Source organism: Falco rusticolus, chromosome 3 (assembly GCF_015220075.1).
Source record: "Falco rusticolus isolate bFalRus1 chromosome 3, bFalRus1.pri, whole genome shotgun sequence".
Classification (NCBI taxonomy): domain Eukaryota; kingdom Metazoa; phylum Chordata; class Aves; order Falconiformes; family Falconidae; genus Falco; species Falco rusticolus.
In genome coordinates, this window is record NC_051189.1 from 50,754,432 (window position 1) to 50,770,699 (window position 16,268).

General features: G+C 41.7%; 1 protein-coding gene across 11 annotated transcripts in view; it reads right to left on the bottom strand.

The window, feature by feature from the left end:
- DTNA (dystrobrevin alpha) overlaps nt 1-16,268 on the bottom strand; it is a 234,311-nt gene that overhangs the window by 68,255 nt on the left and 149,788 nt on the right. For all 11 annotated transcript variants that reach the window (XM_037380456.1, XM_037380454.1, XM_037380457.1 and 8 more), the window contains exon 4: nt 3,466-3,679. In XM_037380456.1, the coding sequence (XP_037236353.1) occupies nt 3,466-3,679 (214 nt within the window). The remainder of the gene's footprint in view (nt 1-3,465; nt 3,680-16,268) is intronic.

The following is a 16,268-nucleotide window of genomic DNA, read 5'->3' on the forward strand; positions in this document are numbered from 1 at the left end:
ATGCATAATGACCAAATCTCTGAAATGCATGTTTTGCTGGACTTCCTTTGTAAAATCTAGCTGGCCTGTATGGCTTTCAAAGATTAGTGAAGGTGGAGAAGAGAGAAATAAACACTTTACAGCACTGAATAAATGGATGAGCAAGAAGTTACACTTCCAAAACAGATACTGAACATCTTTATGTATTGAACTCATACGACTCAAATGTGCATTTGATTAAACAAGGGCACACATATTTCCTCTTTTCTTTGTAGAAGTCAAGCCCCTCCAGCCAGATTGGGTCTGTTTCATAGCCCAGAGCTCACAGCTCCATTTGTAATACAGGTATGTCAAGGGACAGCAAAAATTCAGGTATTTTCTTGTCAGTTAAACTGTGCAGCAGGGAATAGCTGTATTGCAATACTGAGTCAGTGCTGAAGATGATCTAGCACAGAATATTTTACAGTCTGTTTAAAAGTGTCTTTTTGGGAATGAGATTTGATTTGATTGAATGAGGCTGACATCCCACCTAGCTGTCTAAGCTTTGACACCGGCCTGAGATGGATTTTTCAGAGAGGTTTGAACTTGTCGTGTTTTGATACAGCCCTTGTGTGCCAGTGATGAAAGTATGCTATTATTTCATAAAGCCAGTTAATCACCTTAGATCTTGAAGGAAAAGCCATTGGCCAGTTTTAATGTGCAGTTAAAAACACACATCAGGCATGTTTTTGTACAGACATTTTAAAGTGTGACCACCTCATTCTGCTCACTGGTTTTGGTCTGTCAGGGCCCTCTACCCCATGATGATGCTTTTCACAAACTAATGGCAAATTAATTGAAGCAGCATTTCTGTTGGTGAATTTTGATTTTGTTGACTTGCAGTTTTATAAGATTGCACTTTAGTTTTGGCTTACCGTGAATACACGTCACACTCAGCATCATGTGAAATCTTATACACAATATTTTACCCCACTTTTTCCTCCCATCAGGGTTGAGCAGAAAGGAAATATAATTATCTGTAGTCCTAATGAATCCTCAAGGCCATGCAAAAACAAAAAATCTGGAATGAAAGTTCAGCACAGGCAGTGGGGCAAGCTGGCACACATGCCACAGCATTCTACTGTGGTTCCTCTTAAGTTTTGCTAGCCAGGTTCTAGTTCCTGAGAAGACATCTTATTGCAGGCCTAGGGAAATACTCCTTGCCAGAAGGCAGAGAAACCTGCCAGGTTTTCAGCAGGCTATAAATGAAGGAAGAAGCTCTGTAAAGCTTGGAGGATCTTCAGCCAGCACAGTACCCATGGGGTAGGATATATTAACTAGAACTAAATAAGTGAGACAGTGGAAGTCTTATTCAATTTTAAATCACACATTAACTTGTCCCTTGTGGTCCTTTCATACATGTTAAGTTGTTGACTCCATTTCTCCATTCTCTTTCTTTGCACTTCAAATGGGACATGAGAAACCGCACCACCTTTTCTGGACCTGCCCTCAGTACAGCAAGAGCAGCCATCAATCTGTGTAGCCACAAACACCAAAACAAACACCATCCATGATTACTTAAGAACAGCCTTCTCATTTATAATACAGAGCTATTTGGCCTTGGTCTACTGGTTTTTGATCTTAGAAAGCTGTTCTGGGGTTTTTAGGGGTTTGGGTTTTGTTTTTTTTCATTGCCTGCATTCATATGATCAAAAGTGATCATATTAACATTCATTAATAAACATGAAAAATAATTCCTTAGTAGCTACCTAGAAATTTGGATAGCATTTCTGCAGGCCAACTGTTTCCTTGAAACACAAGACTAAGAAATACAGGAGTGAACCCAGATCAAAGATAACATTATTTTAGGGGTGACCATCGTGATTTCAGTATGATTCATGCACCTAGTAAACCCCTCCTTTCATCAGAGAAGACTGCAGGCAATTTAGTTTAACTGTCCAGTTCCTACAAATGGGGGGAGAGTGAGAAAAAGACTCCATCCTGCCTCACAGTCCCACCTCTGCTCCCCCTGTATGGGAAGTGCATCTGTGCACCCCACTCAGGGGCAGCACGACAGGCTGAGCTGCTGCTTGGCAAAGGGAGCGAGGGTCCCAGCCTCTTCACCCTGGGACGGCCTGACGGGAGCCCAGAAACAGGTCATGACCCACAGCACGTTGGACATTTTCAGGGAAAGCAAAACCTTACCCTTTTAAGCATACTCTCTGTTTCCCTATAGGGGAGAAAATTCCTCTCCTCCATTTTGCTGCAAGTAGCCTCAATGTCTAGCTGAGATCTTTGCCCCTTTACAGCGAGGTACAAAACAAGCACGTTATTGCAGGTCTTGCTTCCACAGTCCTGGGTCTTTCCCTGTGTTTACCAGCTGGGAAGCAGTTTGCTCGCGGCATGCAGCAATGCATGCATCTGGCCATTTTCATCGTCCTTTAGTGTTCTTGTCATAGCCACAATGGTATAAATTAAAATGCCTGTTCCTTCTTTTATTGCCCTTGAGGGGAGAAATATATTCCTGAAGGCTATGGTTGCACAACGGATTGGCTTCTTTTTCTTCCCCTCTAAGGGGCCGGAGGGGAGGTAGAGTGCAGCCTCTTCATGTGGAACATCTACTTTTTCTCCCTGTTGCCATGGTGACAGAGCTGCTGGCTGGTCTAGCTCCAAAAGGTGCTTGATGACACCCAGCACTGGGGCCCTCAGCAAAAGGATGGAAATGAGGGAGGGGGAGAGGCGCAGCATCCTTATTTTAATGTGTCATGGCCAGTGTTTTCACTGGTGAATTTTCAAGATATAAACCATAAAGAGGCAATAGGTCATCTGCATCTGTCAGACTTAACCACTGTTCTCCAATAATTCGGTTTTGAGGATTACAAACATTGTACAGGTTGATAACCATATATTCTGAAACTGTAATACACATACACAGTATATGCATTGAGGTAATTGGCTTGCTCTATCTCAAACTTGCCCTTTTTTTAATATGGGTCCCATGCAGTAATAAACAACATTAATTTTATCACCTCCAGGTCTTTATCCTATTTCTGTCATGGTCTCAAAATCATGCTGCACTGGCATGAGCCAGAAAAAAAAAAATTGCTTACAGCTGCAAGAACTTGCCGGAAAATGAGCTCTTTCAAAATAATGAGCTATTAACCCATGGCACTGCTGCAGAGGCATTGCAGTGGTGTCAGCCACTGGTGCATCAATAAATAACAAGGCAAATTAGAAGTGGATGTAAATTTGTTTCTGTAGATAACTCTTCTTTGATATAAACTGGAACGAGACTGAGTAACTGGATGAAAACACAATTGTGCTGAATTTGGCTTGACAGAAAGGAAAGCAGAGGTCTTTAATTTAGGTTTTCTCCCTTGTTAGCACTATTCACACGCTCATTATTTGGGTCAGAATTGAGCTTGTTTAATTGTTTTCCAAAGATATTTCTGGAGTAAGTATAATCCTTTCACCAGTTGGGAGAAGAGGGAAGAAAGGCAGACTTACGGATCAAAGGCCGCTAGCAAGAAGTTGAGCAGTAAGCTGATGGATTGCTCCACGTTGATCTGGTGGGTTGTCGGCATCCGTTTGTTGAGCTGGTAGAAGATTGTTGAAATCACAGCTTCCAGCCGAGCCACGTTCAGTTCGATGCTGGGGTCCAGGTTGTTCAGTGCGTTTTCCCGCAAGGCTTCTATTACGTTCCAGATGTCCACCAGGTGCACTACGGGACAGGACAGACAAGAGTCGGCAGGAGCACGTGCTCCTGAAAGCAACTGAGAAAAAAAAGTCACCTTATCCCACAGGGTGCGGAATAACAGAACCACACAGGATATGCTTCATGAATAATAAAGCAAATGAATGTACTTTCCATCACTGAAATTTGAACTTGGTGGAGGAATGGGCAGATAAAATTCAAATCCGTTAATAAGCAAACAATATATTGATATTATTAGTTGCAATGAGTACAACTTCAGCTTGGGAAATCATTCCTCACTGCATAAAGTATTCAAGTAAAAATCCCTATTTTATTGAAATTGCTGGAAGGTAAACATATGCTAATTGTTTTTCTAAATCATGCCTCTATGAACCTCCATTCAGAAATTACTCTTAGATATTAATTTGCATAGCAGATGGGCTTTTCAGAAGATTCTATGAATGCTAAGTGCTTATCACGTACTGACATTTTGAAAATTCTTTTCAGCAATTTGTACGGAAAGCAAAATATTTTACAGAAACAGAATTGTAACTGAGTCAGGGTAGACAAGCTACATTTAAACAAAGAACATGCAATGAACTGACCCCAAAGTCATATTTTGTATCTTCTAAATATATTCGCTAAATGATTTGTTAAATCTTTCTCTTTGATAAAGCCGTGGTCTAAGCTGAATTTGATGGGGGCTGGTTTTACCTACAAGGACAGCTTGAAGGACAATCTCTGCTCACCCTTCAGATTGTACCCAAACAGAAATCTTGTTTGCATAGCACTGTTATTGTGGCAGAATGATCAGTTTGCCGCAGATTGGCATTTCTAAAAGTGGTGGACCATGCCAAAAATAAAAAAACCCTACAGTCATTCAAGATTTGGATTTTGTTCAAGCCTGAACGCAAAGAATCATTTTTATTTTTTTTATCTTAAGCATTACTCACTGTCCTACTAAACTGTCAATAAGAAACAAATCATGAGGTTCAGGGAGCAAATTTTGGGTTTTTTTTACCAGAGAAACTGTGTACTTCTTATTACTTAGCATAGCAATATTTCTTATGACATGTCAAGAACCATCTGTATGCGGAAGGAGATGCATTTTTTTGTGGAAAGAGAAATTTTATTCTAACCCTCATCATTATATTTTTACTTGCTTGTTTTGCAGGTGCTGTCTCAGACTGCAATATGACATGATGGTCTGATGGCAGGGAAATGTAAGCTGAAACCAGATAGATAATGAAACCAGATATAGTCCTTTTACTTAGTCTAGAGATTTCCCCTATGATTAGGTTTCCTTTTTTTCTGCTTCAGGAAAAAAACCCCAACCTCTAATGCCCTGTGGTGGCATGTGTAAGCCCAAGGAGGAAGATACATCATACAGGTGAGCGGCAACAGCAGCAACAACTACTTCAGGCACTAGACAAGGCACTTCACTTCTTGCTGTTCCCTAGCAAACAATTGGGAAAAACTGAAAGATGCAGTCCCATTGTGACACCTAAGTATTTATTTGGCCTTTGTAATACAAGGAAACTTCTATAGGTGACCTCATATACTGGCAAGTTGTCTTCAGAGTGTCATCCTGAATTAAGACATGTGGGCGGAACATACATCCTCTCGGAACTCTTCCTTTTTATCTTCTAGCTGGTGGAAGAGCAGCCTCCCTGTAAAAATATCTGGCATAGGTCTCAGATCCTTTTAATGCAGGCATTCCCATTCAATCAGTTTTCACTGTCAAGTTCCCACAGAGGTAACGTGGGTAAATGGGAAATGAACAGCCTCCAGGAAGACAGCCTGCACAGAACTGTCCCCTTCCGGGCACCTACGCCACATGGCTCAGAGGCCAGACAAGGCAGAGAATGGAAGAAGTCACCGGAAAGCAAGCCGCTGTCTGGTCCAGGGGAGAAGGGTTAATGAGCTTTGCCCACTCTGGGTCACCACTGTAAAGCTGCCAAGGAAGAAATACAGAGCAACATGCCAGAAGATGCAGCAACAGGCTGGACCATGCGCATGTATTTTGTGGCCTTATTAAGAGGGGAAAGGCAGGCAGAAAGGAGAAGGTTAAGTGTGATGTTTCTCTCAAGGTCTAGCTGTCGCTGGCCCTGAGGGCTGTCTCTCTGGTAATTCAGACCAAGAAGACGAAGGAGAAGGTGCTTCCACTAGCAGTTTTACCAGGCTGGCTTCTGGGTGTGAGGGTATGTGTGCAAACTGTCAGACCCAAACTGCAACTACACTAACAAGATAACAACGTGAGAAATTACCAGGCATGACAAACAGCAAAAAGGGATTAATGCATATGCAGATGGCTGACCTTGACTTGAGGCTACACTAACAAGACAGCAACCTGAGGAACAGCACAAACAGGGGTACTAGCTTAACAGCACTGCTGACCAAGGAAGAAATTACTATGGCAACTCCATCATAAATACTGAATAAGGACGTAAAGTCAGCAACATTAGAGCTAGTGGGGAAAGAATAAATATGGACAGGCTGTTCATCTGGGGGTGCATGCCTGTGGTAGAGGAAAAAAGCATGGGAGCGGAAAAGGGGAATTTGAAGGGTAACAAATCGTGTCATCAGAGTTGCCCAGGGTACCTTTCAAGCAGCCCTGCACCTGACCAGCGTGAAGGAATGAACACAGCCGGAAGCCCACTGTTTTGACCATACGTGTTTACTTCTGCAGTTACAGGCAACTGGGATGGTTTCCCTACCACTGATAAAAGGACATCCGGGGAGGATGAACCAGACATCCAGACTCCCTGACAGTGAGAATTTCACACAGCAATTTAACTTTAATTGCCATAGCCTAGTAGTGGAAAACTTGAATAAGAAAGCATGGAGGAAAACAGTTGTCATAATGAATGAGGCTGAAATGGGTGTTGGTGTCTCTATTCTTCACAAGATTCAGTACTGATACTATGTGGCTGTCAGATTTTCATGGTTTTTCTATCTTTTCCCACTGATACTATATTTTTCATAGCCTAGTCATATCTAGAGTTAAGTTCGATGATGGTCCTGGGAAGGGAAATATCCAGAGGCTAGCAGACATGGGTCTAATAATATCAGTACACTAACATATCTGAAAAAAAATACTGGTTTCAGTGTTAACTGTAACCCGAAAGCCTCATAAGCTATCCTGATATTCATTGGTATGCCAGAAAGGTAGGGCACAAGACTAAGAAAATGACTTATTGGAAATTACACAGCAGTAAAAGTCCCCAACCCACCATAAAATATTAGTCTCAAGGAACTGCTGTGCATTTGTACTGTAAATAATTTTACTTGGGCTTTTTTTCAAGAAACACTTTAGTTCCACTCGAAGCTGAATAAACAATTCTATTGCACTATTTTATTTTGTTTCTTATTAATGAATTTCAAATCTCTCTGCAAAGGCTGGAAAGTAGTAATTCCTGGAGGAGGTAATGGAAGATGGACAAAAGCCAGCCATTATACAAGATCTACTACTTTTGAAAATATCTGCTGATATGACTAGCTCAAAATCACAAGGGGAGCTCGTTCAACTGCTACACAGAGGAATGAAGTCTCTGGCTTTTTTTTAAGTCAGTTGTTATGGACAAGAATTCACCCACCTCAATTTAAATGTCAAAAGTTAGGTGTCTACTGTCAGCTGGTGATCAAGGCTTCCTCTAATGTCAGCAAAAGAAAAAGGCACCTTAAAGCAGCTGTCTGGAGACAGGTGGGTGAACAGTGCTTTGAAGGTCCCCATACTTCTTCACTGACTACAGACAAAGCCTAAAGCAATGAGTTTACACGAGACATGTAACCTCAGAGGTGAGATGTTAACTCAAGTTAACCGAGATGAACCCACACCTTGCTCTTTAAACATTAATAAAAGATGTCTTTCCTGTTCCGACTACTACATGGCCTAGAATAATTTAGGTTTTATATAAAATATGAATAATAAATACTTTAATCTGTAGGAACAGCTACTAGATCCTGTCAAAGCCACAGCCTCTTACACCGAATTGCTTAACCTTGGGCAGATTGCATCTGGGCGTAATGCCCTCCTGATCACTTCAAATCGTATTTTTTTAAAGGTTTACTCACATAGTAAGCAAACTCTTACTATTATATCATGCTGTCAAGTTAACCTATCAACATTGGGAAAAGGCAGAGTAAAACACAGGCTTCTCTGCAAACTCCACTCTATTCCTTTGTACTACTAGAAATTCACGTCAACAAGCAATATATCTGTAGTCTTTTCAGTGTAACAACAGAACATCAACCTTGCAAACCTTGCATAAGCTTAACATTCCTCTCATTTTAATTTTCATCTTCTGTTACTCATTTTCTGTAATACCTGCTATGCTCAGTTATTTATTTATCCATCACTGAGAATGTTTTAATCTCACTGAAGAAGGCATATCTCCTTATTTTGTTTGCACAGTATTGCAATAAAACCTGAATTTGATTTCTACGTATACTGTGATGCTAACAAGAAGAGTTTGCAGTGTAACAAACTAGCCTACAGGTGTAGGGGAGCTTTCTGTTTCCCCAAATCTGCCTTAAATTCCCTCAACAAAGTAAAACTCCACAAGTATGTTTTCGGCTTCTCATTGCTGTTGCTGCTTTTGTTGCCTTACTTGCAATTCCCTCTGAAAAGGGAATCATCCCTCAGCATGAGAAAGGTAGCTTTTCAGAAGTGGATCTGTAAAACTATAGAAAGCTGTCAGGATTTCTTCAGTGTCAGCAGATGATCACCAGGCAGTAGGAGTAAAAAGCTGCTTGTATCTAGCATCTGTGTAGCATAAGGCAATCCACAATCATGCAGCTCAGCCAATCTTCAGTGACCCTTCGGAAAGGCCTTGCACTCTGTAAGCAGCATACCTATTCAGGCACAGATCTCCTCCCTCATTTGCCTAATGTCTGAAAAAAAATGTAGATGATTTCCACAAGCAACTGACAAACTATATATTTCCTTTCAGATTTTGTTAAGTGATTTCTGAAGTCACAGCTAAGCTAAACATCTGCATTATTAAACCTTCTATGACCAACAGTGTCTGGTAATTTAACTTTTATGAGACCAAGTGATATTTAAACACTGTCATAGAGGATTTCATACTTGAGCACATTCTGTAACAGACAGTGATTGCTGAATGTAAATAAAGTTCAGTATCCAGACAGCAGTGGGACAATGCAGATGAGAAGCATTACAGATGGCCACCATTCACTCCACAACAATCGTTACCAGAAGATGCACACTTTGAGGAGACCCCAGCTGAACTGCAGAGAATGAAGATTAATGCGTGAAAATACACTCCAAATAACAAATGTTATTTCCTTCAGTGGACTCCTTCAGCTGTTAAAACAACATTTGGAGAATGCCTGTTGCCAGCATGTTTTAACTCAGTTGATCAGTCTCTCTCCACAGGATGTAAGGATGAGTGAAAGACAGCTGGCTCAGTTTGAAAGTTTTACATTTTCCCCAAAAGTTTTCAGACCCTGCCCTTCTCCCTTTACCTGTGTTCAGAACATCTTTCCCTATTTCCTTTTACTATGACAGAAAAGACTAGTTAGTTGTTAGAGTGCAGAATTCCACCACTTACAACTCTGTCAACAGGTTAATTTGTGGAAAAGGTGTACTCTGGATACATTTGGAGAAAGCAGAATTAAGGACAAGATTATGTCGCCTACTATAAATGCATATGTCAATTTTATTGATCTTGATCCTCTTTTCTTCAAGTGTTTTTTTTAGTCTCTTCATTAGCAAAAAACCAATGTATTTTTAATTTATTGTAACTAGCAACTTTAATTTACTTGCAACTAGTAATTTTCTGTTTGGTAGATAACATTATCTTAATAGCCAAAATGCAAGAGACAAGATGGACTACAGTCATGTTTTTTCAACTCTAAGCAAAGAAATTAAAATTTATTTATGCAGAAAAAATGAAGTCTTCTTTCCAGCATGCAGTTTACTTAGAATTATGGAAAGGTTGTGAGATACAGATAATCTTGGATATATCACTAATCTCAAAGGAGGCAGATTACTTCAAACATCAGTTCTCAAGAAATGACGTTGCCCTAAGCAAACGTAAGAAAAGAAAACTGCAGTGGAAGTTTATGTTTCAAGTAGTAAAAAAAATAAATATATTAGAAACAGCCTGCATGCTTAAGCTTTCTTACCATTAAACAGATCTATGTATGCAAAACCCCTCATCTGTTCTACTGCATTTTTTTGTATTCCATCTGAACCATGAACTCCATGTTATCTTTCCATTTATTACTAAATGAACATGGAACAGAAGATTACATTTAATCTAAACAACAGAAACGAATAGATCAAGGCTTTAATAATCAATTCAAATTTACTTAACATACAGTAGGTTTAACTAACTCTAGGTTAAACATGCCTAATTGATAGTTAGGACAGAATTCCTCCTCAATAGATGTTCCTTTGTTGGTGAATACAGAAAAAAACACCTTTAAAGAAGTAGTAATTTATATTATTTCCAAAACTTTAGTATATCTTTCATTAAGATTTTAGTCTAGCAAAGCTCTTATGGACATGCTTGAGTTTAAGCATACTAATACTGTCATTTGACATCAACGGCACTTGAACATATGTCAGGTATTTCAGGCAGATTTCATTAAAAGGGAAAGATTTATGCTTCCTTGTCTAACAATCCTAAAAATATTTTAGAATATGTTAGGCAATTCTTCTTTTTTTGATTACAATCTATGAACCCATCACAAATCAGGGTATTAGAGCCATTTGTCATTGTCATTGCTATGAAGCCCTGGGAAGTTACTCATGCTTTCTGTTTGGCTCCCTCTCTCCTGCTGCTAGGCGGGTAACTGAGGACTGAGTGGGGTGTGTTTTTCCTCTAAGCTACACCCGTTTGTGGCCAAGCTTCCCCTCAAATCAGCCAGCTGCATCATGATCACCAAAAACTTTTATCTGCACATCTCACCACTATGCAGGTCAACGTGCCAGCTACCATGGCTTACAGTCTTTTACACTCTCTGGGTGCCAAACTAAAGGGAAAGGAAAATGTGCCAGGGTGTTGCTTCTGCTTGGGGCTAAAATGAAGTACCCAGTTCTTTGGCTGGGCACGTCTGGTGACAGCTGTCACCCTATATGGCCTGAAACACCCAGGCTACTCATTGCCCAAATATCTGAACCTGCACTCAGTCTGTACCTGGAAATGTCCTGCAAGTTCCCATTCCCACTCCCATGTCTCTTGGGCTCCTCCTCTACCTCCCCGGTTGACTTCTGCTGCCAGGGCCAGTTCACACAGCCCAGTCATTTCTCACATAGTTGGGTACCTGTTAAGCAGCCGTTCCCAGAGCTTGGTGTGCATAGGGCCACTTCTGAACACTCCACAGGCCACCAGCCGCTCTCAGGCTGGTGACCACTGCTCTTCCAAAAGCAAGACTGGTGGACTTCTAGCTTGTCATCACATACTTGAACGTGTTAATGTCAAAATGCATTTCATTGCACCTTCTTGCCATTTCACTTGATTTCTAGGTTTTGCAGATGCAGTCACGCGTGAGTAAATACCGCAAGCTTCAAGAAAAAATTAACAAAATATTCAGAATATTTACTGCCATGTTATTCTGATCCCAAAATGCTTTGATTTTAGAGATGTGTGTATTAGACCCATCCAATAGTATGAGAAGTTGTAAGAGAATGATATATTGATAACCAAGAGCAAACATAGACAACATTCACTTTTTCACAAAAATCAAAGTCTTGTCAAAGACTGTAGAGGAATGAAGACAGTGGGTTGATTAGCATTGTTATAGCGTTTGTCTCTCTGTCCACTTTGATTGTTCTAGCAAATCTATGATCAATCTCCATGTTGTTAACAAGGCTGTAGCAATTTCATCCCCTCTTGTAGCAGCCCCAAAAAGTAACTTTCCAGCACTTTGCCATATCTGAATGCTGGAAACATTTTTCAGCGTAACCAGCACATCATTTACTTTGCACCATTCTAGCAAAGTTCTTATTGCCTTCTTGTTATACTTTATGCTTCTTTTCTCAAATATACCTGTAAGCATTGTTAACATAGAATTTTCTTCCTCTGCACCCATATCGTTAAATCCCCATCTACAGTGGGCACCAAAAGTTGCAATTCGAGTTAAGATGGACAATAAATATTCCAATACACCCATATCAATTAGTTGTCAACAGCTCACCTCTCACCATGTCTGTTATGGGTCATAAGTTCTCCCACTTAGCTACGTTGGGCACCAGTTGTTGTAGTCTGAGTCCAACTCAGCCTCACACGGGGCACCAGTTGTTGCAGCACAAACAAGCTAGTAGGCTGCAACGAAGCCTTTACTGTCAGGCAGATTCTACTATCCATGCTGCTGCTGCTGCTCCTCCTCCACCCACCCCTATTCCACAATCCTCAGGGCTATTCAACCACCTTGTGGGAACCAGCTACAGCTGCACATCATCCATGTCAATCACCCCACTGCCTTCATTCCTCTACAAAAGACTGCCCACCTAGAATTGAATTTGGTAAGACTTACTGGTAAGCCTCCTTGCCTTCGTGATGAAGGCCTCTACAACAAGTGGGACAGCCTGGAACAAGGAAGGCAACCTCGGTGGAGGAGGGTCCAGTTAGGGGATGTTTAAACAGACCGGCATAGTCAAGTCCATAGGACCTGATGGGGAACACACCCACGAGTGCTGAGGGAGCTGGATGATGCTAATGCAAGGCCACTTGGTAGTCTTTAAAAAGCTGTGGCAATTGGGGAAGGTTCCTGAGGGTGGGCAGAAACTCACTGTCACTCCAGTTTCCAAGAAGAGCAAGAAGTATCCAGCGAACTAAAACCTCACCTCAGTCCCTGGAAAGGGGATGGAGCAAACCCTCCTGGAAACCATATCCAAGCATATTAAAGACAAAAAGGTGACTGGAAGCAGTCAGTACGGATTTATGATGGAAAAATCATGCCTGACCCACCTATTTGCCTTCCCACAATTAAATGACTAGTTCATGGGGAAAAAGGACAGCAGTCGATGTTCTTTACTCTGACTTTAGCAAGGTTTTCAGCACAGTGTCCCATACCGTGCTCACTGGCAAACTAGTAACTGTGGGCCGAAGTGAACAGTGAGGTAGACTGAAAACTGGCTGAACAGATTAGCTGAAAATCTTGTGCTCAGTGGCACCAAATCCAGTTGGAGGCCAGTCACTAATGGTATATACCCCCAGGCCTGATACTGTTTAACACCTTCATTAATGACCTGGATGATGGGACAGAGGGTACCCTCAGCAAGTTTGCAGCTGATTCAGAACTGGGAAGAGTGACTGATAACACCCACCAGAGGGCTGGGCTGCCATGCAGAGGGACCTCAGCAGGCTGGAGAAATATACAAACAGGAACTTCATGAAGCACAATAAATGGAAATAGAAGTTCCTCGACGTGGAACCCCATGTACCAGTACTGGCTGGGTGCTCACTGGAATATGCCTTTTCAGCAAAGGCAGCCAACATCCCCTTGGGCTGCACTGGGCATGCGTGGCCAGCAGGCGGAGATCCTTCCAGTGGTGAACCTTCCTCTCAGCACTGGTAACATATCTGCAGTACTGGGTCCAAAGTCCAGCAAGGGCCACGAAGATGATGAAGGGACTAGAGCAACTGTCATTTGGGGAGGAGCCGAGAGAGCTGGGACCGCTCAGTCTACAGGAGGGAAGGCGCAGGGGGGACTGTATAAGTCTGTACAAATATCTGATGCAAAGCAGCAAAGAAGATGGAGCCAGACTCTTCTCAGAGAAAGCATAGTGAAAGGACAGAAGGAAACGGGCACAAATTAAAACACAGGAAAGCATTTAAACATAGGCAAAAAAATTTCTCTGTAAGGGTTGTCACTCATTGTGACAGGTTGTCCAGCGAGGCTGTGGTGTCTCCATCCCTGAAGATATTCAAACCCAAACTGGGCACAGCCCTGAGCAATCTGCTCTAGCTGACCCTGCTCTCTTCAGAGGTCCCTGCCAACATCAGCAATTCTGTGATTCTGTGATGCCCTTGTCTAACCATGAATTTATACTGCAAAACTATATATTAACGGAGAAGAATCACTGCTGCCCCACTGATTTTTCTCTAAAGCCATTGCTCAAGTAAGATGGGCTCCAAGTTCCTTTTCTGACATGTGCAATGAGCAAACAAAACCACAGAGCCTGCCCTGAGGCCCTTTGGGATGCTTGGGAAAGAGCTCTCCAGTTTGTCAAGAGGTTTTGTGTGAGGTGTACTGAGGGCCTTCGCAGCACTCCGCGTATTCTGTCTTTCTCTCAAGGTTTCCCTTGAATGCCAAGCGGGAAATCATGATTTCACTTAGTTCCCTGTAAGCATTCCTTCTCCTCCTTACCTCTTTGCCTGTGCTGTGAGAGTGGGCAGGTGTGTGGTACACACTGGCTCAGTGGGAAGCAGGAGCAAGGCTATCTAATTCTACCTGCCCATCTCAATGGTGGATACCCAGAGTGAGGAGTCATCCTTGGATAAGGAACAAAACATTCAGACTAGCCAACAGAAACATCTTTTCTTCTGAACTACTGTACACATGGAGTAAGTTGGTTGCATTTAGACTCACTGAATTCATTCAGATCACCTGTCTGTGAAATACCACATGGGACAAGCGATGTCCCAGCCACCAGGAGCTGGGTTCTCTGTGCACACGCTGGCCAGCTGCACACAGCATAGACAGGAGAAACTTCTGAGTGGCTGCCAAACCTGGCTGCTGGGTGTCTGGAAATCTGCAGGACATGATAAGTACAACTGAGGCACGGAAAACTCTGGGTAAAAATCTTAAAGGTTCTGCTGTCCGCATACCTGAGCTTGCATCCTTGTACCCTCACCTACTGTTCTGCCCAGAAGAAAAATCAGGTATTTTTAAAACCTTCTGAGATTCTGATCACTACAGCACATTAAACCAACATGGCCTGTCGGAAGAGTCTGTCAACTTGGCCAAGTGCTACTACTGAGGAATAACCATCAGGCTAACGATACACTGAAACGTGGTATTTTTAATCCACCAAGGTGTAAGAGTATGTAAAGATCACCAGTAAAATTCTTTACATTAATTTAATTTACAATAAAAGTTCCTTCTCCCTCTGCTGTCAATTCCTGCCTATTTTGTCTCACCTATATTGAACCAAAGCCTGAAGGGCTCTCCACGGATGGCAGAAGAGGACGTCAGTCTCCCCAAGGAGCAGCACTAACGACAACTGATTCTGTGAAAGGGAACGGTGGGCAATGCACCCTGAGTGCTGGGCTGGGAAACTGCTGTCATCTGCTTGTCACCCAGCTGCTGGGAAAGTGTTTCCTTTTTTTCAAACACACTTTGAAATCATTTATTCAGAATGCTGAATGAAGTATGACATATATAAAATAAAATAAAATAATAACAAAGTCTAACTCTAAGCTGCTTAATCTTTTGATGACAACCAGGAAAGACCACTCAATTTAAACTCTGCACTGTTGCTAATAAGTCACATAGCTTAAATCATCCATTATACATAATTTTCTTGTTTTGAGACTTAAACATATTTATGAATTACAGACCAATATGTAAATAGCAGACGTGTCATTATGTTTGTTACATAGCCAGAAACTTTAGAAATCACTCCCCTCCAAGACAATGGTATTCCTAGATTATGCACCTCTATTATTCTTGCTATCCCACCATAATACTATTTTAATGAGAAAGGTTTTATTTGAGGCATTGTGTGATCAGTCCTCAGTGTGGCTAATTATTCCCTTCAAATGGGTTTTGCAAGTGTCAGCTTTAAATTAGCCAAAAAAATCATGGGGACGTGAGGTAACAAAACTTGGTCAGTAAATATGTATGATACACAACAGATCTCTCATTTCTCTTAAAATAAAGTCAATTTGCCTTACATCTGAGTTCATATTTCAATTAGTAAAATTACAGCGCTTCAAAATTTTAATGAAATATAACTCTTCTGTATTATATTACAGCAAAGCATATATCAGGGAAAAGTTTGTGCGCTCCTGAAAGGTGGCAAAAAACATCTCCAAGGTTGGGTGATACCGTATCTGGAGTTGATTTTCAAAGTTTTCTCTGTTATATATCTGATCACAGAAACTGAATTATGGAGACTTTCAAAAAATGTCTTCAGAGAAAAGAAAAAAGCCATATCCCAGCCCTCCTACTTAGGAGATTCAACTAGAAGTTCAGAAATTACTGAACATGTGAGAAGGAAACCCTAATTTTAGAGCCTGGCACAACTGAGATTGTGTGCAAGAACCCAAGACACACCAGCTTTTAGAAAACAGGCAGGACTGGGTGCACAAGCCTTCTGGCAGCCGCGGTCATGACCACAGGATGGCACTACTGGGTGTATTTTAGTAAATGCAGCATAATTTGCCGTAACATTTTAACTCTCTGCTGGCATAATGTCAAGCGAACTGACACAAATCAAAGGCTGTGCAACCCCACCGCTGTCTGCAGAAAATGGCCTTACCTATCCGCTTGGTTGAATCAAGACTATGTGGTTGGAGATTGGGTGGTGTGGAAGCCCTGGGCAGGCGATCATACATGATAGGCAGATGATACCAAATCCATGAGGTGGACAGGGCAGAACGTCTTCATGTTGAGTGTCCCCATTACAGTGATAAAATCT